This window comes from Marmota flaviventris, chromosome 6 (genome assembly GCF_047511675.1).
Source record: "Marmota flaviventris isolate mMarFla1 chromosome 6, mMarFla1.hap1, whole genome shotgun sequence".
NCBI lineage: Eukaryota > Metazoa > Chordata > Mammalia > Rodentia > Sciuridae > Marmota > Marmota flaviventris.
Window position 1 is genome coordinate 157,312,309 of NC_092503.1, and position 22,578 is coordinate 157,334,886.

The 22,578-nt window shown below is 45.3% G+C and overlaps 1 protein-coding gene and 8 non-coding genes across 9 annotated transcripts; 2 read left to right on the forward strand and 7 right to left on the reverse strand.

Annotated features, from left to right (window-relative positions):
• Positions 1 to 5,795: 5,795 nt before the first annotated feature.
• LOC114102783 (histone H4) lies at positions 5,796 to 6,288 on the reverse strand. Its single transcript, XM_027948303.2, has one exon. It carries the CDS (start codon positions 6,199 to 6,201, stop codon positions 5,890 to 5,892), a length of 312 nt encoding a protein of 103 aa, XP_027804104.1. The 5' UTR covers positions 6,202 to 6,288; the 3' UTR covers positions 5,796 to 5,889.
• Positions 6,289 to 6,964: 676 nt separating this feature from the next.
• Trnam-cau (transfer RNA methionine (anticodon CAU)) lies at positions 6,965 to 7,036 on the forward strand. The gene has a single exon. It is a non-coding gene; the product is annotated as a tRNA-Met (tRNA).
• Positions 7,037 to 12,356: 5,320 nt separating this feature from the next.
• Trnar-ucg (transfer RNA arginine (anticodon UCG)) lies at positions 12,357 to 12,429 on the forward strand. Its single transcript has one exon. It is a non-coding gene; the product is annotated as a tRNA-Arg (tRNA).
• Positions 12,430 to 14,483: 2,054 nt separating this feature from the next.
• Trnas-gcu (transfer RNA serine (anticodon GCU)) lies at positions 14,484 to 14,565 on the reverse strand. The gene has a single exon. It is a non-coding gene; the product is annotated as a tRNA-Ser (tRNA).
• Positions 14,566 to 19,290: 4,725 nt separating this feature from the next.
• Positions 19,291 to 19,362, reverse strand: Trnaq-uug (transfer RNA glutamine (anticodon UUG)). The gene has a single exon. It is a non-coding gene; the product is annotated as a tRNA-Gln (tRNA).
• Positions 19,363 to 19,804: 442 nt separating this feature from the next.
• On the reverse strand, positions 19,805 to 19,876 carry Trnaq-uug (transfer RNA glutamine (anticodon UUG)). The gene has a single exon. It is a non-coding gene; the product is annotated as a tRNA-Gln (tRNA).
• An 888-nt stretch (positions 19,877 to 20,764) lies between these two features.
• Trnas-uga (transfer RNA serine (anticodon UGA)) lies at positions 20,765 to 20,846 on the reverse strand. The gene has a single exon. It is a non-coding gene; the product is annotated as a tRNA-Ser (tRNA).
• A 340-nt stretch (positions 20,847 to 21,186) lies between these two features.
• On the reverse strand, positions 21,187 to 21,258 carry Trnam-cau (transfer RNA methionine (anticodon CAU)). Its single transcript has one exon. It is a non-coding gene; the product is annotated as a tRNA-Met (tRNA).
• Positions 21,259 to 21,564: 306 nt separating this feature from the next.
• Trnag-gcc (transfer RNA glycine (anticodon GCC)) lies at positions 21,565 to 21,635 on the reverse strand. Its single transcript has one exon. It is a non-coding gene; the product is annotated as a tRNA-Gly (tRNA).
• Positions 21,636 to 22,578: the final 943 nt, after the last annotated feature.

The window sequence follows — 22,578 nt, forward strand, 5'->3', positions numbered from 1 at the left end:
ATTAGTTCATATTTTCTTTGTCCTGCTACACTTCTCCGAGATTGTCCACTTTATCAACCCCAGCATGAAAACAGCTTTAACAGCTTCTTCAGGTCTTTCTTCCCTTAAGAAGGCTCTCATGTCATGTAAAACTTAAATGAATGTGCATGTGTTTCTCTTGTTTGTTCTTCTTACAGGCCCCCAGTCAAGGAACCCAAGATGGGTAGAAGGAAAAAATAGTTTCCTCTGTACAACATCCTATGGGTGGATCTGTGTTCTGTGTGCTTGTTTTTCTCAGTAGAAAAACAGGCAGAACACTGAAAACATCCAGAAAAAAACAAAATGAAAATGTTTAAGAAGGATTCTAGTTCACTAGAAATAGCAAAGTACAGGATGTGTGGCTTAAACAAATGTCCTCACAATCCTGGAGGTAAAGTCTAAGATCAACCTTGTAAACAGTTTTCTTCTGTAGTCTCTCTTCTTGGCTTGTAGATGGCTATCTTTTGTCTTTAGGAGGTCTTCCTCTGTGTGTATGTGTCTTAATCTCTTCACCAGATTGAATTAGGGCCCACCTCAATAACCTCATTTTGCATCTTTATCTCCAAAGAGAGTCATATTTTCAGATGTTAAAAACTTCAATATATGAATTTGGAACAGATAAAATTCAACCCATAACAAGAAGTGTAGTAACGCTGGGCATAGGGGCTCAGAGGCTCAGAGAGGAAGATTACAAATTCAAAGCCAGTCTCAGCAACTTAGCATGGTCCTAAGCAACTTAGCGAGACCCTGTCTCAAAATAAAAAATAAAAATAAAAAAGGCTGGGGATGTGGCTCAATGGTAAAGCGCCATGTGTTAAGAAAAAACAGAGTGATAATGCTTCTTAATAGTACTCAAGAGTGATCTCATTATGCTCTGCCTCAGCTCTATATACACATCCAAATTTGAAATCTTGTCTTCATTTTAAAATATTCCCTTTCCTTTTGTGCATATAGTTAATAATATATAAAATCCTACTGATCTTCTAATTTTTTAAACATGCTCTATGCTTCTGCTTAATTTTGCCCAAAAAACAGAAATATGATTGTTTGAGAGTTTGGCTAAAAATAGGTTTTGTCCATAGTGAAATAGTATGCAACAATCATTAAAAACATTGTGACAAAAATAAATAAAAAATGTTTGTGGGGTAGTGTGGGGATAAGGACAATTGCAAAACAGTGTCTTCTCAATTATAATATATTCACACACATAATATAGTTGGGAAGGAGAGGCTGTATTAGAAGGATCCATGCCAAAATGTGAATAGTACTGTTACATTCTTCTGGGTAAAAAGATTAACTGCTCTGCAGAGAACATTCTCCATTTGATGTTCTCCACAATTCCCATTTGTGTGTTCAACAGACAGTATGTTCTACCTCAGATCTTTTCCTCTCCAAAGTCTCTATCCTATTTTAAAAAGAAAAGTAATACATTTAAATAATTATTGAGTAACAATTCTGTACCAAGTGTTATGCTATATCTTAATATGCAAAAATGAACGACATTTTTAAATTAAGGAAAAGTAAAGTGTCTAGCCAAATAGGAAAAAACAGACTGAGAATTTTTAAACTACATAGCTCTGTCATGCTAAGCATATGTTCTTATTTATAAACTAATGCTCCATTAAAGTTGAAGAGGAACAAATGAGAAAGTTAAGCAAAACTTTGTGTAGTATGAATATAAGGGCCAAACAGGAATTTTTAAGGCAAAAAAAAGATGGAAATACAAAATTCTGAGCTGTGGTTACCTCTGATGGATAGCAGAAAGATGAGATGAGGTCAAAGCAGCCGTTTTGCTTTGTTATTCCTAACTGGCAACTGGATTCAGATATGGTCATCAGATTATCCTTTACAACCTGTCTGTGTTTAATGTACTCTTGTGTTTGTATATTAGCGGAAAAGTAAACTCCCTTCTACAAAAAGTCAGAATCTCCATGATTTATGAAATATAGCTAGTACTGAAATTTGGTTATAAGAAAATCACACCTGAACTTTGCAAAAATTGCTAATATAGACTTGTTTTAAAGAATTTTTTTAATCAATCACCTACTGTGTCTTCCCAACCCACCCCCTTTCTTTTTTATCACTGAACTCGCTCCGGAGTCACCGAAATTATAGGCATACAGCCCACCTCACTTTTAAAAGATTCTTCATGAATTACCATCCCTTTCTGCCAGAAAAAGGAAAAGTGACTTGAATTACATTCTGCTGACATCCTATATGGTATTCCACCCCTGCTTTGCCTTCCATAGGGTTATGCTTTTCGTTCCTGGTAGACTGTAGGCTCCTCAACTGCAAGGAAGAGGAAAACAGGAAGTGAAGACAGATATAGAAATTGCAGTGCTAAAACAGCATGGTCACAGACAGCCTCATCCACAGGATATTTAAATACAAACCTGAAGGAAGTAAGGGAGTAACACATTCAGAGATCTGGCATGGAGGTCCTCAGAGAGGGGACTATCAGTGCACAGTCCCTGAAACAGAGACATTACTTCAAGACAGCTCCAGGGGCTATGAAGTTGGGAAAAGTATTGGGATTTGTGGCCACATGAGTAACAAGATCTTTGTGGACCAATGAAAGGACTTAGGGTTTTACGCTGGAAGGAGAGCCATTGGAAGTTTTCCAGGGGAGAGGCAACCTGGTCTGAATTGCCCTTTATTGCAATCCATCTGGCTGCCACAGTCCGGCTGCAGCAAAATAACCCGGGGGTGACGAATAACTTGTGTATGTTGATACAGCAGGAGTGGGAGCCGTTTATTGTAGGACCGGAGGGATATTTATACATTCCACACAGCCTATTAATTAGCATAAACTAGATACAGCAGTCAACCAATAAGGAATCTCCACACTTAATGGCTCCCTGGCGTTACTTCACAAACCACTCCCTCTGGCATTTTGCCAGGCGCCATCCAGACTTGTTTACAGACTCTAACATCTGGCTGCTCTGGGGGAGAGAGCAAAAGCAGGCCCAGGAGGTGAGGGTTCTGCAAAAAAATCATAAGTGAGAAGGGATGAGAAGGGACAGTGGGGCTGGCTGGACCGGGCCTCAGCAATCAGAATGGGAAATGGTTGGATTCCATTTGTATTTTTAAAATAGAGTTTTTAGTACTTGCTGATGAACTGGATACAGAGTTTGAAAAGACAAAAAAAAAAAAAAAATGATAGGATTGTAGCTGACAGGTGAGAATCACCACTCACCAAATCCAAGAGGAGCTGCTCTGCAGAGGTCATGTCAGAAATGCTGTCTGAGGACTGTTAAGTTGGAAGTGGCTATTGATTGGACTTCAGGCACAGATGCCAAAAAAGTAGTATGGTTTCTGAGACTGGAGTTCAAGGGAAATCTGGGGGCTGTGATTTAATTTCCAAATCAACATGCAGATGATATTTCGATAGCAACAAGTAAACATCAGTTCAACAGAACCAGATTTTCATTTTCAAGATTCATGTTCACAGAACTGCAAAGATTAGTAAAGCTAGGAGAAAAGGCATTAGATAGAGGACTCTTGAGGTGAGTTTCACAAATGGGTTTCAGGAAGCCCAATAACTCCCTGGAGTTGTTTGCAAAATATGTGGGGAAAGAGGTGCACTTTGGAAAAGGCGTGCATGTATATCACTGGATCCTCATAGTAATAACCCCATGGCTTTAAAAGGTTGAGTAAATTTTTCAATTACATTGCCTATATTTATAACTTAAAGGTATTCTTCCACATCTATAAAGTGGTGATAATACATATTCTACAGAAGAAGCTACAGGAGAAAAAGAATTGATTGAGGAAGCACCTGTAGAACCATCAGTTAGGAATCCACATATCACAAACAGAGCTCATTCAGCCCTTGAATTGCTGCTCTTCATTATCAACCTTCTTTCCTAATAAGTTGCATCTGATCATGTAGCTTCTCTGTTTTCATGTCAATTACGTTTCCAACTCAGACCTTTACCCTAAACTCCAGACCCATACATCAACTGCCCATTTCATATCTTCCTCTTAGATATTAACAACTTTTCAAACTCTGAATATACAAAACTAAGACTAATTCTCTCTGAAACGTGTTTCTTCCTTACTCTTCCCATTTTAGTAACTGGTATCTCCATCCTTGTTGCTATGGCTAAAAATCATTGGAATTATGGTAAATATTTCTCTAGTCCCCTATATCAGTAGCTCAGGGTGGGGGTGGAAGTGTGGATAAAAATATCTGAAATCTACCACTTTTCACAGCCTCAACCACTAACACTGAAGCCCAAGCCACTGTCATCTCATCTGACTTGTTGCAATAGCCTGTCTCCTGGCTTCTACCCTCGTCCTATCAGGCAATTCCCCAGACATGCAGACAGATCATTTTGAAGTAAATCAGATGTTGTCAAGTTGTCTGCTCAAAACTGTTCAGTGGTCTCCGCCTCATTCAATGTAAAACTGAAAGCAGTTACACACCAGCCTAGGAGGCCAGATAGGAACTACTCACTTCCATTTGCTTCCCAGACCTTGCCTCCTTCTCCTGCACCCCAGGCAGTCCTACTTGGAACACTGCTTCATTTTCCCATTGTCTTTTTTCTCCGTTCCACTTTGTCAATGAACTTTCTATGCCGCTATCATCTAAATATTACCTTCTTCTTCACACACTGTGCCTTTCTCTGCTTCAGTAATCTCATAGCACTTAACACCATCTAACACACTTTTATTTGCTTACACACCCACACCCAATAAACTCCATAAATGAACATAAGAATATTATTTTTATTCACTTCCACCCACTGCTATAAATATCAGACTATAGAAAATAAAAGTGCTACGACATCCTTATGGAGGTTTCTCCTCAAACCAATGCCTTTGCTCCAATAGAGATTCATATTGACACGCAAGAATCCATCTTATAAAAAGATGATATTCAAAATGCCTTTGTTAGCTTTCTTGATATAAAAGTAGCACCATACAGATCGCTTGCTATGATAAAGGAAAAAAGGCCTTATTTTACAATAAACTATCACCTTATGCCAAGCATTTATATATCAACTTGCATTTGGATAAACAAAACATCATGTGCCCCCTCATGCGATGTACAAATTTCAAGCAAATCGCTTCTACTTCACATTATAAATAAACGAAGTAAAACATTTTGTAAAGCACTTCCACCAGAAATAAGTCAAACTAATGGAACTTCTGAGGGACTAATCGCAAGCAAATCAATATCTAAAAAAAAAAAAAAAAACAGGAAGGCCCAAGGACAGTTTAAGAGCCGAAACAAACAAAAACGTGGTTCACTCTCTGAGCCAAGCATTGTTTGGGATATTTTCTACGTAAACTAAATATAGACCTTGAGACTTTGGTTTAAATTAGTTAACAGTAGTAGAGTGTGGGAATTAAACAGTGAACCTAACAAGTCCACTGATGCCTGCACTTAAACATGCCCTCATTTCTGTAAATAAGGATGTTTGCGTTTGCTCATTAACGTCCTATCGACGGCGTAGTCTTAGCGTTCCTCCTTGTAATAAATCGCACTATAACTCCAAGCCGATTGCTGGCCTGCACCTACACATTGCTGCCAGCACCCAGCGCTCTGTGCAGCTCAGGACGCTCCAGGGACACTGTGCACCAGGAGGCAGGGCAGGCAGCCTCCAGACGCCGGCTCCAGTGCAGAGACCGTGTGGGGCCAGCTCCACTTACCTCTTGCACAACAGAGGACCGCCCTAGCTACACAGCCCTAGGTCAGCTTATACTGGTTACAACAGAACACGACATGCCCTGACAAAGGACGAAATGAAATGCAACACGCAACATCAATATGGAAGTAAGGAAGAGCTCTTTTAAAGAAAGCTGTGGGCGGCCCTGAAAAGGGCCTTTGGTTGGTAAAGTTAAGCGATGGCGGCACCAGGACACTCAGCCGCCGAAGCCGTAGAGGGTGCGGCCCTGGCGCTTGAGCGCGTAGACCACGTCCATGGCCGTGACCGTCTTGCGCTTGGCGTGCTCCGTGTAGGTGACGGCGTCGCGGATCACGTTCTCCAGGAACACCTTGAGCACACCGCGGGTCTCCTCGTAGATGAGCCCGGAGATGCGCTTGACGCCGCCACGGCGGGCCAGGCGGCGGATGGCGGGCTTGGTGATGCCCTGGATGTTGTCGCGCAGCACCTTGCGGTGGCGCTTGGCGCCGCCTTTGCCAAGACCTTTACCTCCCTTGCCTCGACCAGACATGGTTAAAGCGCTAAGGAAGTGTGCCGAAAGCGTGAAAGCAGAGAAGCAATTCCCTTATATGCACCGATTTCGGACCTGATTGAAGACTGAAGACGCGGGGCCTTTCGCCCCGCCTTTCAGAGCTCAGCCCAGATGACGTCACTAACATCCGGGGCCGCCGCCTGAGCATGCCCTCTACGCAGGTCTTTCAGGCGGGCTCTTTGTCCCCAAGGGGGAGTTTTCCGACCTTTCAACAACTACGCCAAACCAAAAAAATATACACAGCGTTTAGTGGTTATCGTGTGCTTTAGAACAGTTGCGCTGGAGCTTTCACCACATGACCAAAACTGCAGTCTCTGCTATGCGGAAGCCACCTTTGTCCCCGTTACCACCCCTCACTGGAGAGAAAGGAAACACGCTAGATTGGCTGCATCACCACGCCAAAGAAAACCTCCTCCCCAAAGGCAGAGACACGGCCGGTTACTGGCTCGTGGTAAAGGCCCACGGGAGTCCCGGGTTCCATTCCCGACCTACCCTGCTCCCCCTGCTTATTAAAGTCTGACCGCCCTTTGCGTCTGCACCCAGTAACTCACCAGTGTGCAAGTGTCTGCGTTTCTCTTCTCCTAGTTTTGTCTTTGATTCTGTAAGCAGCACTCTTCCAAACAATTTGCATCCTATGATCCAAAAAAGGCGATTTCTCTCAAGTCGGTTTAAGTGTAGGTGGGCTGAACATATAGCTTATAGACAGCGTTAAGGGTATTATTAGAAAGAGATCGTGACGCAGAGCAGAGTGGCGCAGCGGAAGCGTGCTGGGCCCATAACCCAGAGGTCGATGGATCGAAACCATCCTCTGCTATCTGTAGTTTTCTTTCTTTCCTAATATAAAAATCTTCTAGACTAGTTTCACAATAACTAAGAAAAATGAATCTAGATTTTTAGAGAGGAAAAACAGTCCTGAAATTAAGAACATCTGTCAGGAAATAAATTTGAACTATTTTGCAATCTTTGCAGATAAACAGAACGTTTTCATGGACACCCAAGTGTCCTCTCATAATAAATCAGATTTCTTCCAGCTGCCAAAATGGCCGTGCCATGACAATTCTTTGTTGCCTCCGAAGCGGGGGAAAATGCTGAAATAAACTGAATGCCAAGGACCAGGACGGGGTAGGAACACAGGAATGTAGTTTTGTTTGGTTAGTTAGGGTTTTGGTTTTGGTTTTTGGTTTGTTTGTTTGTTTGATTTGTTTTGATAAATAATTAGAAAGCCTTTCTTGCAGAGTGGTTAGGTTGATGATAGACTGTAAATTCACTAAGAGTCACTCTGCAGAGTCTTTGCAACTACCAGACTCCTACCCTTGTGAGTGAGTAGTAGTTTGCAACAGGTGTGGACTTTGGATAGCTACCTTTGAACTCGTCCTCAGAAAACCCTTCTGCCCCTGCCACTGGTAAATGTGTTTGTAATCTTTCTTCCTAGAATATTTCCTGTACAGCCATTCTCTGCCCTTATTTTCTTTAAGCACATGTGTTGTTTTATTTTTCTCTCTGTCTGAAAGGATTCTTGTTCAGATATTTATGTGTCAGATACTGTACTAGAAGCTAAGGAGAAAAAGACGTGAAGTAGCCTGTAGCCTACAACTATTTTTAAAGAAGGAAATATTTTCATTATAATGTAACAGTGGCCCCTTCACCTTCTGCAGCCCTCATTGCTCTAAGGCTTTTTTTTTTTTTTTAATGTTTTTTTCTCTCTTCTCCCCTCTTCCCCTCCCTAACAAGAATAGGGAGACTGTAATCTTTTCTTCCCCTAGTTAACTGCCCTTGAACACATGCACTACAGGAAGGTGATGCCTGCTGAGGATCTGGTAAGTAATTAACTCCCAAATTAAAAAGTGAATCCTAACCAGGGGGCCATCAGGGCCCCCTGGTCCCATCAGAGCATACCTGGAATGTACCCTTGAAGAGTTCTTTAAACACACACACACACACACACACACACACACACATGTCCCTCCTGATAGGGAGAGTCACAGCCTTTGGGAGAGGAGTCCCCTGTGTTTCTCCTTTGCTAGCAAAGCAATAAAACTTATTTTTCTCAAAACTGTGTCCTCATCATTAAATTGGCATTGATAAGCATTGGGGACAGAAACTGAGCTTTGGGTCACAATAGCGTCACTTCTTTAAAAGGTTAATGTGTTGAGTGCAGAGGGAACAAGGAAAATTTGTGATTGTCCAGTCATGGCCATCCACTAGTTAAGTGTGGTTTTTTTTGGGGGGAGGGGGGCTCTTATAAAACTCAGCATTAACAGATTAACAGATTAAGATTTATTACAGCAAAGGATAGAATGCAGGAAAATTGGGGGAAATGCAGGTGGCAGAAGGCTGGAAAAGGCTTCCTATCCTCTGTTATCAGTCAGTAATCACACTTGTGTGCTTCTCTCCAGCTGTTGATAGACCCAGCCTGATTTTCTCTTAAAATTGGGAGCCATCTCGACACAAAGCCATGGAAAGCTAATTTCGGCTTTACTATAAATTACTGCAAATTCTGAACCTGCTTGGAAAATGCCTGCCCATGCCTTGAACTCACCCATGCCTGGCTCTCTCTGACCAGATAGCAGCCCTCTCTGAAACTTTAGTGACGCCTCATAAATCTTGGCCTTCCCTGGCCAGATAACGACCCTCTCTGAGGCTCTAATGACCTTCATAAATTCTGATGATGGGGCCAGCAAAAATGTAAACTATCCTTTGTGTTATGCTCATCAGAGTTTTGTTATCTGTAACCCCCCTTTGTGTAACTTTCTGGGCTATAAAGCTGGGCTGCAGGAAAGCTGGGGTGCTCTATTGTTCCCAAGGTTTTTAATGAGAGAGGAGCCAGGCTGCTCAAAATAATAAGCTCGCTTTAATTTGATTTTAATTGGAGTCAGTGGTCTTTTCTTGTGTCGTGGTCTAACACTGAACTGCAAGGACATTGTCAGTTGCACCTGCCAAGCAAAGTCCACTTGAATATGGAGTCAAAGTTGTTAGAGGGAGCTGGTCACCTAGCTATCACACCAGCCACCATGAATGTTCATGTCTGCTTTAAATATGCTGACAACCTGGTTCATGGTGATTCACTGCTTCAGGGATATAGAATAACATCATTACCCAGTAACAATGTGGACATTCCAAGTATTTAACTTTCAGAGTGTGACCAAGGGTCATCACCAAGGCACTTACTACAGAGTTGAATAGAATACAACACTTTTCCTGTGTAACTTTGCCCTGGCAACTCTCTGTTGAGGAATGTTGGCAGGTTTTGAGCTAAAACTTGGATTGTTAGAGTCTGTAAACAAGTCTGGATGGGGCCTGGCAAAGTGCCAGAGGGAGTGGTTTGTCAAGTAACACCAGCGAGCCATTAAGTGTGGAGATTTCTTATTGGTTGACTGATGTATCTAGTTTATGCTAATTAGATAAGCTGTGTGGAATGTATAAATACTGCTCCTGTCCTGCAATAAACGGCTCCTTCTCCTGCTGTATCAACGTACACAAGTTATTCGTCACCCCCGGTTATTTTGCTGTGCAGCCGGACTGCGGCATTGGATAAGTACTTATTAGCCAGAAAGAGCACTCTAGGCAAAAGAAAACACACAGAAACACACACACACACACACACACACAAGGAGGCATAAATAATAAATAAATAATTCACAGTAAGGGAGGTTGTGTGAGGGAAAGTTGGAAAGAAGTGAAGTGGCTGTGTTGGAAGCACCTCCAGTTCACTCACTGATGCATGAAATGGCCAAACCCGTGACATCAGATAGGTGAGATTATACTGGTCTGTCTAGAAGAGAAAGGCCCTGCACACCACCCAGCGCCATTGGGGGTTGCTTCAGGAGGAGGAGCAAGCAGGACTATGAGAGGCAGGTTTTGCAGCAGAGGGAGCTGGCAAAGAAGCCAAATCCATTATGTCAGAAACTGAAAGGGGCACAGCTGATCTTGCTGATAAGGGAACAGCACCAATGGGGAGCTTTCCTGTTCAGTTGGGGGTGGGGGCATATCTAGCAAGAAAAGGAACTGTGGTTAGGACTCTGGGGACTCGGCAAGGGTAAAAAATGTCCAGGAAGCTCTTGAATGTTTAGAATTACAATGCACTCTCAAGATATGCAGAGCAGATAAAGAAAGGGCAAGTCACTAAGGGAGTCAGTATGCAATGCAGACAGTTTAGGTTTTGTTTTCTATGGGCAACTCTGAGCAAAGAATATGATAGGATTCTCTTGGTAGCGCAAAAAAAAAAAAAAAACCTAGAATTTTTATGGTTTTTATTTACCTTATGATTAGTTTATTCTTCAACAAATCATTTCCCTCCTAAACTGTGAGACAGAGGGTTTGGCACTACCTATATTCATCTATGTCTGACCAAGCCACACTGGTCAGCTCCACTTAATGTTCAATACATCATTTAAACTTCACTGGCAGAGCAAGCTGTCCCTTTGGCAGGCCAGTAATCCCAGTGGCTGGGAACATTGAGGCAGAAAGATGGAGAATTCATAAGCCAACCTCAGCAACTTAGCAAGGCCCTAAGCAACTTGGCTGGACCCTGTCTCAAAATAAAAAGGGCTGGGGATGTGCTGCAGTAGTTAAGCACCCCTGGATTCAATCCTTGGTGCCAAAAAACAAAAACAAAACAAAACAAAAACACTTAACCAATAGATCTTCACACACACTTGACTCTCAAAACATTCTTCCTGCAGTCAAATCATTTCCATTGCAGTCAGTGGAAACTTCATTGTTGGGAGGGTGGAGTAGGGGTGGGATATTGAAAATTTATATGGTTCCTCTCACACCCCCAATCCAATCGTCAAACCCTTCAAGAAATATCCAGAAATCAACCACTTGCCACCACTTCCAGCAACATTACCATGATGGTTTAGTGACAGAGGTTCATGTGTCATCTGAATATTACAACATCTTTCAACCAATCTGCCTGCCTCCAGGAAAAAGAGGGAAGGAGAGAGAAAGTCCATACATAGCTGGGTCCTCCTCGGGCACACAGCAACTTGTGAGCTGAGAGGCCTAGAAGAATATCTTCTTGTCAATAAGCTCACAATAGAGATAATTATGGGATTCAAAACATATGTATATGAGGGTTGGGGCTGTGGCTCAGGGGTAGAGAAGTGCCTGGCATGTGTGAGGCCCTGGGTTTGACCCTCTGCACCGCATATAAATAAAATAAAGTTCCATTAACAACTAAAAAAAATTTTTTTTAAAGTATGTATATGAGAAAATCAGCACATTTTTATTGAGCTCCTACTAGTTTCCAAAAGTTTTTTTATGGACAAGGTGGGGAAAGGCCATATAAAAAGCTGCTTTTCCCTGTTCCAGAAACTGCTTATTTAGTAATCAAGAAAAATCAAAAGCCATCATAAATGAATGAACATGCTCCCAGTGCCTGGATTGAAGAAATACCTTTTGTGTCAAATGCTAATGTGAACTTCAAACGAGATCGCAGAGATTCACTAAGAGTCTTCAAAGAAGCCACCCAAAACACAACTTCAAATCTGTATCCCGTCGTGGGGCCAACAGTGCTCCAGAGCACTACAAATCCCATAAAGACGTTTCTTCCTCATGGAATGATTTCACCGCCTTTTATTGTATACTGACCAGTCCATTGACAATTTTCGGATTCCGACCTTGTTCCTTAGCTTCATAATACATGAGAACCTCAACAGAGAGCAATGGCCCTGGGTTTACCGGGGGGAGCCCCCCAAAAGAGTAACGACCCTGCCTCTCGGCTACCCCAAGACGCCCATCCAGACCAGGCCGCACAGTGCACAGTGCCCGACACCGTCGTCGCGGGGAAAGCAGGCCCGGACCCCGCCGGGCGCGGCTGCCCGATGACCGCCAGCCCAGACGGGCGCCCAGTGCCGGGGTCTGCAGGGTGGGTGCGAGCGGAGCAGCCGGGCTCGGTGCCGACGGACGCGGCAGGTGGGCATCTTTCCGGTCCCACGAGGCCGCTGTCCTGCACTCGGGAGCCACAGATTACCAGACGCGCGGAATGTCGACCCCGACGCCGCGGCCCCCAGTGACCCGGGAAGGCTGGGGTTTCCAGGTCCCGGTGTTCCCACCGGCTTCAGGAAAGCTGAGGAGCGGAGCGAGACGCCCCCTGCACGCCCTAAGTGTCACGGCGAGCAGCTGCTCCCGGGGACCACGTGGCCTAACGGATAAGGCGTCTGACTTCGGATCAGAAGATTGAGGGTTCGAATCCCTTCGTGGTTAATCCTTTTCCTCCGGACTCCAAGGGCGACGGTGCCTGTGTCCTTTCTTAGTAACGGAGGAACCGTCAGCCCCACGTCCTTCTCTGGTTTTCCCACGCCCTTGTCTTCGCCTGTCCTGCGGAGGAGTCACCCTGGAGCTCGAGGCCCTGGGCCCCGGATTTTAGAATCCAGGGTCTCAGCAGTAAAGGGAGCGAAAGTCCAGCCGCACCGACCGCAGACGGTCAGCGCGCTGGAGGCCTCGGGCGGGCCGCCCGCGTCCTGGAGGAGAAGAGCCCCAGGAGCCGGGAGCTCGTCCTCCCGCCGACCGGCTGCCCGAGCCGAAGGCGCCGCGGCCACGAGGCGCAGCTCGGTCACTCGGATGGTCGGCCTCTCCGCGCTCCGGATGCGGTTCCACTGCGAACCGCGCCCCCACCTCGGTCCCCGAGCAGAAGGTCCAGTCCTTCTCGAGGAGGAAGGCCCAGGTTAGGGAAACCGCTGCGGACCACCTGTTCCACAGAGCGTGCGCTCCCCCCGATTCTCCACCGAATGAAGCCAGTAAACACAACTTGACTCAGCTCTCACCGTGTGTCCGTCTGCTGGTCTTTGGCCAGAGATGACCGGCACTATTGAACTTTCAGCTCAGAGACAGAGGAGCTAACTGTTTTGTAGTACCTCTCCTTTATCCATCACTAAAGCAGATCAAGAGGCAATGGGTTAAAAAGTTGAAGACCGTCTTTACAGGTCCTAAGTATAGCATTTTTTTTTTCCAATTTGTTGTATTTCCACATTGCTGTATTTTTGTTTACATATGGGATGTTTGGAGCCAAAGGACAGCTTTTAATTTTTATTGAGTAGTTTTATCTATCTTCTTCTGCATTATTTCTTTATTCAATAAAACAATGTTAATGACCTAATGATTTTCTTTTACTCGGGAGCAATATAGTATATGTAACAGTCCCTTATGATTTTGCTGACCACTGTCATAGATTCTAGGGTGCTGTTGTACGTCCTTGTGGCCAGTGAATATTTGTACATACACTGTCCTTGATGAAAGATCACCCTGTCCGCGGGGTGCAGCCAGGCATCCCTTTACTCTGTGATCTTAGGTTGAGGATAGATTAAGAGAACAGGGTGGGAAGTACAGAGAGGAGCAGAAGACCCCGTCACAGTGGCCTGAATGACAACATGGACCTCCATGACAGCTACAACAGTGGACAGGGTGATTGGTTCTTTGGTGAATTTTAAGAGTGAAATCCATGGACACAAGGGTGACAGCAAGGCAATAGGATTAATTAGAGTGATAGGAAGAAGGCATCACTCTGCATGGAGAGGGGTCCAAAAAAAGATAGTGGGCAAGGTCCATTGTCTGGAGGTTTGTATGGATTAAGGGAGAGAGCCCCCTATCCACTCAGTGTCCCGGGCGAGGCACTCAGGGTCCAATCGGGTTACCCTGTCCCCTATTTTTTGATGGGCGTTGGGTACCAGAGAGCAGATGTCTGGCTATATCCATTTTTTCTGCTTACCCAAGAGTCAGCCTGAACTTGATGAGGCCTGGCTTTTGTCTATTTTCTTGGCCCTGACCTTGACAACTGACCTTGAAAGAGCTCAAGTTCCTGCCGGTCCATTTAACCCTTCCTCCTACCTCAGTGAGAAATGGGTTGCTTCTGAACACATTCTCAACAGGGAAGCAAGAGGCTCAACTCTTTCCTAGTTTATCTGAGAAATGAGTAGAAGCTGGAATGCTTGGAAAAGATCTTCAATTAAAATTAATTCAACTTCGTGGTAAGAGGTACACTTGACCCGGTTTTGCAAAAAAGTACAAAATAAATAAATAGGATTTTTACAGAACGCAGCAGAGACTGTTGGTGCAAAGCCCATCAAAGGGCACGAGAATGTTGATTCGACCAAGGGGTGAGATGGGGGACAGCTGGGGAGCGCCGTGACTCTCAACCTGGGGGGGTCCAGTTGGAACTCGGGACTGGGGCTTAAATCCCGGGACTGGGGCTTAAATCACGAGTTGGAATCTCGATATAAAATTAGAAGTGAACCGGGCAGAACCTCAGACTCCCGAGGAGCCGACGAGGGTGGGATTCGAACCCACGCGTGCAGAGCACAATGGATTAGCAGTCCATCGCCTTAACCACTCGGCCACCTCGTCACCTGCCTGGCACTTCTTAGGGATCATATTTCTTTATGGAAGGTTTCTGTTTCCTTTCGGTTTGGGGTTTTTTTGTTCTTTTTTCTTTCATCCTTATTGTTTTAACGAAACCGTTTCCATTTCGCAGCTGCTATCATTTTACTGTATTACTTCCTTGATGTATCTTTACTCTCCATAAATGGCTCTCTTTGATAAAGGAAGTAAAAAATGAGAGGAAACTGGGGAGAAGAAGTGGACCTGAATAAAGATGAAAAGTACACTTCTTGCAGGGGAAATGGGAGAAATCAATGAAGAAGAACGGAGTTTATATCCACTTTTGTTTTTTTTTTTTTTTAATCAAAATGAATTTTTCATATCTTCAAAGTCACATAGATTAGCACCACAATTAATCCAGTTCGTGTTGCATACCTGGAAGCTTCTAGTAGGACTCTCAAAAGGGTGTTGCCACTTGCCATTAGTGCTGGGTAGAAATGACCACACCTCTCTGAGAAGCCCAGGTGGTGATTAGTGTCACGCTGGGAGTGATGCCTTAAGGTCACATTGCGACTGGTTCTGAATCAGAAGACCAAAGATTCTGGACTTTATCTTGCAAAATTGCAGAGCTAACTGAGGAGACTTTGATTTCTTTATTTTGTAAGGGTAAATGTGGCAAAAATGATAATTGGCATTGCCATTTTGTCCAATTATTGTGCATTTCTATGTCCGCCGTTCAAAGACCACCAGGAATATAGCTGCAGGTGAATAAGTTGTTTTTATTGCTACTATAACTAGAAAGAATGCACCCTGGGCAACCTGGGAGGAGCCCAGGAAAGAGGTGTTTTAAGAGGCCTTATTATAGAATTGTGCTTGTGTTGGGTGATTTGGGGGAGGATACTAGGAAGTGAGGCTTTGCACTGCATTGGATGCTGTCCTGAAGAGAGGGAAACTTTTGGTAATTGGGTACCTGGATACATTTTACCTAGAAGGCAGATTAGAATGAAGCTGACGCTGAAAAAGCAGTGGCTTCTCAGATTCCCTGGTGGAGGAAAACTTCAGTATTGTGGGCTGCACCACGACTGCTTCACTGTGTGTGCTTGGTAGAAATTGTAAAACACTTGATGTGGTTTGGTTGTTTCTATCTCATTTCATCACCATCAGGAAGGTCAATCTGATGCAGATGTTCTGTGAGATTGTTCAGCAGAAGAACGGTGAGCACAAGGCCAGTTCCTACAACACCCAGGCCTTGAGAACTGTCAGGCTGGCTCCCAGATGCCAAGGGCTGCTTTTCTCTTTCTCACTTATGCTCAATATCATTATTTAAAAAAAAAAAAAAAAGTAATGTGTGAGTATGTTGTAACAAGACATATCAATGAAGATTAAATATGGAATATGACCAGGGATCAAATGACATATCAAAAGATGATTTAATAAATATTAACTCTATTAAATATCAGAACATATTAAGCTAAAACAGGTAAATTATACAAAGCTGCATTTTTTTAAGCACACTCTTTATTCCGCACACAAAATTCCCTACCATGGTGATACCTCATGTTGTAGAAATGCATGGTTAATAATTTAAAAATCAAAATATAGAATGTGTCAGAAGGTGGTGACTGCCTTGGAGTGATGACAACTTGAATCAGATGGTCAGTTGTTCCCATTCCATGAGACCCATTTAAATGGGGGGGGGGGGGGGTTGAGAAATATTCATGTGAGCTGGGAGTTGTGGCACATACCTATAATCCCAGCCACTCCGGAGGCTGAAGCAGGAGGATTTTGAATTCAAAGCCAGCCTCAGCAATTTAGAGAGGCCCTAAGCAACTCAGAGAGACCTTTTCTCAAAAGAAAACATAAAAAGGGCTGGTGATATGGCTTAGTGATTAAGTAACTCTACGTTTAATCCTCACTACCAAAAAAAAGAAAGGAAAGGAAAAGAAATATTCATGTCAGGGCATTATCCCTAGAGATTTGGTTTCACTTGCTCAGAACTGATATTAGAAGAGCCAAAGTCGAGCTCTTCAACACTGACTTAATTATAAAGAAAACTTAAAAAAAAAAAAAAAAACTGAGGCAAAGAGATCCTTTCCAGTAGTAGTTCTAGCAATCAGATTCAATGCATCACTGCTTGCCTAAGTAGAAGGACATGCCTGCCAAGTGTCAGGTCAGTCAGGGCTTATTCTGCGTCAGGCTCTGTAGCGGGTTTAAAGCCCAGTGTAGTGACGAACAACTTGTGTAGATTGATACAGCAGGAGTGGAAGCCGTTTATTGCAGGACAGGAGCAGTATTTATACATTCCACACAGCTTATCTAATTAGCATAAACTAGATACATCAGTCAACCAATCAGGAATCTCCACACTTAATGGCTCGCTTTTGTTACTTCTCAAACCACTCCCTCTGGCATTTTGCCAGGCATCATCCAGACTTGTTATGAACATTCCCCTGGCAAAATGCCAGGTGTTATTTTGACTTGTTTACAGACTCTAACAAAAGACCATGACTCCCATCCAACCTACAGATTTGAACTGCTGCCTTTTCCATTTTTGTACTTTGATAAAATACCCTGCCATGCTGATAAGGCCCCTATAGCAAGGAACTAATGATGAGCAGCAGTCAGTGGCCAGCAAGTAACTAAAGTTCCCAATTCAGTAAGGGTTAAGGACGAAATCATGCCCTTGAACACATGAGTCTGAAAGTGCCTCCTTCCCTGGCTGAGCCTGGGATGGTTACAGTCCAGCCAACATCAGGACCAACCACAGACTCTGGGAGACCTGAAGCAGACCCAGTCAACTTGCTATTAACGCGCTTTAGATTGGATCTAGTGGTCATGCTGGGACCAACAGAAGTTGTGGTAGCTGAATAATGGTTCCCAACAGGTCCTCCTCCATGGCTGAAACGAAATAAGCAGGAGGGCATTTCCAGGGCTTTTCCTAGAACAATTTTTAGAGGCCAGAGTGATTCCTGGGGCTCCTCCACTGTCATTGAGAGCACCAGAAAATGTTTTGAAGTGTGCAGAGTCAAGAGAGGAAATTGGGGATTACTGTATTTGGAGTCTAAAATGTTAAATGTTACATGTTGGGATCTCTGTATAATAAAACTTCAAAGTAACATGCCTATATTCTTGCAGCTGCTCTGTAGATCTTTAAAATATGTCTGGCACAGATTCAATTTAGGGAGAATTGATAGGAAGTGTTGTGTGTGGTGCCGCAATCCGGCTGCAGCAAAATAACCGGGGGGGTGACGAATAACTTGTTAACGTTGATACAGCAGGAGTGGGAGCCGTTTATTGCAGGACAGGAGCAGTATTTATACATTCCACACAGCTTATCTAATTAGCATAAACTAGATACATCAGTCAACCAATCAGGAATCTCTACACTTAATGGCTGGGTTTTGTTACTTCTCAAACCACTCCCTCTGACATTTAGCCAGGCACCATCCAGACTTGTTTACGAACTCTAACATTCCCCTGGCAAAATGCCAGGTGTTATTTTGACTTGTTTACAGACTCTAACAGTGTGGAGACCATGGAAGCTCTCAGATGACTAGGATGGCTGGGATTTCATTCTGTCATTTTCACATCTGTGTCCACAGTTAACCTACAAAGCTCCAGAGAAGAAAAGAGTCACAGGTGGAGCTTTTAAATTAGGGACACTTGATCATCCTAGCACATAATTAACAATTTGATGGACTAAAGCCACCAACAAAGCAAACAGGCATCAGAAGGAGAGGTCATAGGAGACAGAGACTGGCAACTTTCAGCAGCCAGAGGAAAAAGTGAGGAGTTGGGTGTTGCTCAAGGAGTGGAGGTGCCAGTCCCAGGGGCTGTCTGTACATGCCAGGGGTAACTCCTGGTTTGGGCAAACTTAAGGACAAGGTCTCCAGAACTGATCCAGGTCCATTGAGACTTGAAATCCAGGTGCTAGCCATTGAAATGAGGCATTTTATCTCATTATAAGTACTTTTAACAGAACAGTTAATCTTCCAGATAGTGGGGGCCACACATGAGCTTAAGGTGTTTGAAAGGAGCCTCCCTGGGTACAGTCAGGAGAGACACTAAGACATGCCTGGCTGTACTGCTATTAAGGTTGGGATTTTCAGAGCAGTGTTAGTTCTTAGAGACCAGCAGGCTCCAGGAAAGGAAGAAACTAAAATTGGAGTTTGTAAAACAAACACTTACTTATCCAGGGAGAGTGGAACTTACCAAATCTGAAAAACTCTGAGCAAAAAGCAAAAGGGGACATCAAGTGAAAGTGGGACTGGGCTAGAAATCGAGAAGTAGGTAAGGAGCGTTCCCACCAGGCCAGAGAATCCAGGTGGTTTGGCACAAGTAACTGCCAGTGCTTAGAGCCAGGGGTGTGAGCCTGGCAGTGGGCAAGACCTTAGAGAATCACAGGGGGAGATCTCCAGGATGTTTCCGAGGCCCCAGGAGATGGGATTCAACTTCCTGGACTCAGAGTCAAGCGGCCAACCCTCAAACCATTGCAGCTTACTACTGCCATTCTCATGTTTATCCTTGCACCTGAAAATACATGTGGAGGGGGATCCAAACAAGGAAAGATTGGCCGGAGATGCCTCTATCCCCTGAACCATGAAGGACCCAGGCCAGAGAAATAATTTGCACATACCAAAAGCGAAAATGCAGAGTCGGACAAGAACCGCCTGGAGAGGAGAAGGCTGGGGAGAATACTTGTGTAGAGATGGGTCTGCAGACCGTGAAGGCCAGGTCATCAAAAATCACAGCAGGTCCCACCGAGATTTGAACTCGGATCGCTGGATTCAAAGTCCAGAGTGCTAACCATTACACCATGGGGCCAACAGACGGTGGAACCCCCTGGGATATCTGAACAAAAGAGTCCAGACGCGTGTCGTTCTGTTCATTCCAGGGAGTCCTGACCTTGACCCAATTAGTCCCCAGGTTGTCAGCTACGCCCCAGGTGGCGCACACTCGTGGAAGCTCCCGGGCGCTACCAACTTCAAAGGACCAAGTTCGAGATACAAGTCCTTTGAACTAGAACCCGCTGAGCAGTCGTCACAAGAGTCATCGAGACCCGGGGGACTCCGACATCCCACAAAACAAGAAGGAGGAAAGCAGCTGCGGGATTCCTAGTGAAAGTGGCGTTATGCGGGGGGTGGGGGTGGGGGGGTCTACGCTCGGGGAGAGGGGGGAGGGAAGAGGGGGACTACTGCTCAAGGGCTACCTGATTATTTAGTGTGGGGTGCTCACCTTCGGGTGGAAAGGGCGCTAAAATTTACTCAGGTCCCACCGAGATTTGAACTCGGATCGCTGGATTCAAAGTCCAGAGTGCTAACCATTACACCATGGGGCCGGCAGAAGCCGCCCTCCCAGGTAAACTTTTGACAGCACGCAGCGGTGCGTTGGCTTGGTGTCTGGGTTCCTAGACTCCGAAGAAGCTGCACCCAGGCCCGGGCCTCGCCCGTGGAGAGTCTTCAGTACAGCTGCTCCTTGCAAAGTCAGAACTGTGCACTTGAATTCATTACCTGGGCAGTGAAAATTCGTTTGCTGGGAGTTCACAGAGGAAAGTGACCGCGCCGGAGTGATCTCCTAAGACGCCTGGGCGCGGGAGGGAAGAAGAGAAGTACGCGACGTCTGGGATTCACTGGTCATCCGCGGTGTTCCCGTCTGGTTATTTTACTTCCTTTCCTTATCTGCATTTTCCAATGGTTCGATTTTATTTATTTCACTCTCATTCGTGTTGCATCAATGATTATGTGAATGTGTTGGGAAAAATAAGAGAGTTTTAGATTGCAAAAAAATAGTTTTTTAAAGAAAAGACAGCGAAAATCTAAAAACCGTTTTGAAAGTTTTCTGTGTGGTCTTTGCTCGGCGATTCTGGCCCCAGAGAGAGGGATGGCACAGTATCCGGGGGACGGGGGTGGGGGTGGGGGGTAGGGATCCCCAAACATCACAGGCCCTCAAAAGCAGAACTGCGCTGCACACGGCGGAGCTCCTGGAGAACTGCAAGGCAGGAAAGCGAAGCTGGCGAGGCTTTGGAAGACCCGACGCCGAGTTCAGAAGTCCGGCAGGGAAGGAAGAGAAGTCGCGGCTTCCGAAGGCAGGCAGGCAGGCAGGCAGGCAGGCAGGCAGGCAGGCAGGCGTGGAGAAAACAGTAAGGAGGCTGCACACGCGCAGGGGGGTTCGCGTGTTTGCACAAGCGGTAATTGCGGGTTTAACACCTGCAAAGAAAACCTCTCTGCGTAGTCGGCAGGATTCGAACCTGCGCGGGGAGACCCCAATGGATTTCAAGTCCATCGCCTTAACCACTCGGCCACGACTACACGACGGGATCGGTGCTCACAATATTCCCATGAGGAGTATTATATTTCTACATCCCGCCAGAGTGTACGTTGATGTTGGTGATGGATGTGCCTGTCGCGGCCGAAGATTGCGACAGTGCTCGGAGGAGTAATAACAAACGGGGACGCTGACTCAGGACGTTCCCACGACCTTGGAAGGGCCAGGCCAAACCTGAGGTGCGGACTCGTGTCCAGGAAGGCAGACACGGTTGCAGACTCTGCGGTTCTTAACCCTCATTTCTAGTCCCCAAAATTCTGAGGAGAGATGTTTGTTACCCTCATTTGACCGGATACCTGGGCTCTGGTTAAAAGGTTAACCACCTAGCAGAGGATGGTTTCGATCCATCGACCTCTGGGTTATGGGCCCAGCACGCTTCCGCTGCGCCACTCTGCTCGCTGTCCTGGCCACTGTGCGGGTAGCCAATTATGCTCTAAGTGGGTGGTATCAGGCATCTCCTGGTCCAGGGGGCTTGTCGCGACTGCGGAGACCGCAGGACCCCGGGACCAGAGAGGCCGAGATGGCGCCAGCAAACAAGGCAGAGATTCCTTAGGGCTTTCGGATAACCAAACGCAGGCCGATAGCGGAAACTTAAAAAAACAAATCTACAAGTCTTGGGGAGGCTCCCGACCGTCAGCATGGGAAGGAGGCTGTCAGATACGTGTCTTCCAAAATGTTGGACCGGATAGAAAAGAGACGCTGTGCATTGGCCGGGAATCGAACCCGGGCCTCCCGCGTGGCAGGCGAGAATTCTACCACTGAACCACCAATGCCCGCTTGGCGAAGCCTTTCTCTGCTAGTCTGATGCGGAGAGGTGCGGTTCGATTTCCTGAATCCAGCTCAAGAAAAAGCGGAATTCCAACCTCAGGAAACGCGTGAACCTGGCGGTGAACTCGGCCGCGCGACCCTGGGACGGCTCAGGGCGAGCAGCGCGGGGAGCCTTGAACAGCTGCCCCTGTTTCCCCTGAACCTGGGCCAGGAACTCGGTTCCATGAACCCCAGCGACAGGGGAGTGGACAGGGCGAGAGACACAGGTGGGCGGATTGGCTGCCGCTCATTCCCCCATTCGCGAAGCTGACCTGCGCTGGTCAGGAGCCCGCGGTGACGGTGGATTGACATTGTCTGGAAAACAGCACGAGGGCACCAGGTGATATTAGCTACAGATGGTGCCTTCGTGTGGCTTTTAATTAAACAGTGCAATGCCGCAGACCGGCTGCAGCAGAATAATCAGGGGGGTGACGAACAACTTGTGTACCTTGATGCAGCTGGACTAGGAGCCGTTTATTGCAGGACAACAGAGGTATTTATACATTCCACACAGCTTATCTAATTAGCATAAACTAGATACATCAGTCAACCAATAAGGAATCTCCACACTTAATGGCTCAATGTCGTTACTTCACAAACCACTCCCTCTGGCAATATGCCAGGCGCCATCCTGACTTGTTTACAGACTCTAACAGTGCAAGTCAGGTATCTTCCCTTATTTCTAAGAAATCATCACTATGATGGACCTAAGAGATACTCCTGTTGGTCGTCTTCACTTGATGGCATAATGCACGCTGTTCCAGAACAAATATCCCAAGCATATAATTTGTGAATGATATAAAAATGGTCTTTAGGAGGTTCACTCTATATCTCCAGATTTTATTACTATTTGTCGAATACAGGCTCCAAAATATTACCAAAAAAAATCCTACAGAAAGAACAGTCGAG

Excerpts from the sequence above, each read along its gene's own strand:
- LOC114102783 (XM_027948303.2), bottom strand. The coding sequence starts at position 6,201 with ATGTCTGGTCGAGGCAAGGGAGGTAAAGGTCTTGGCAAAGGCGGCGCC.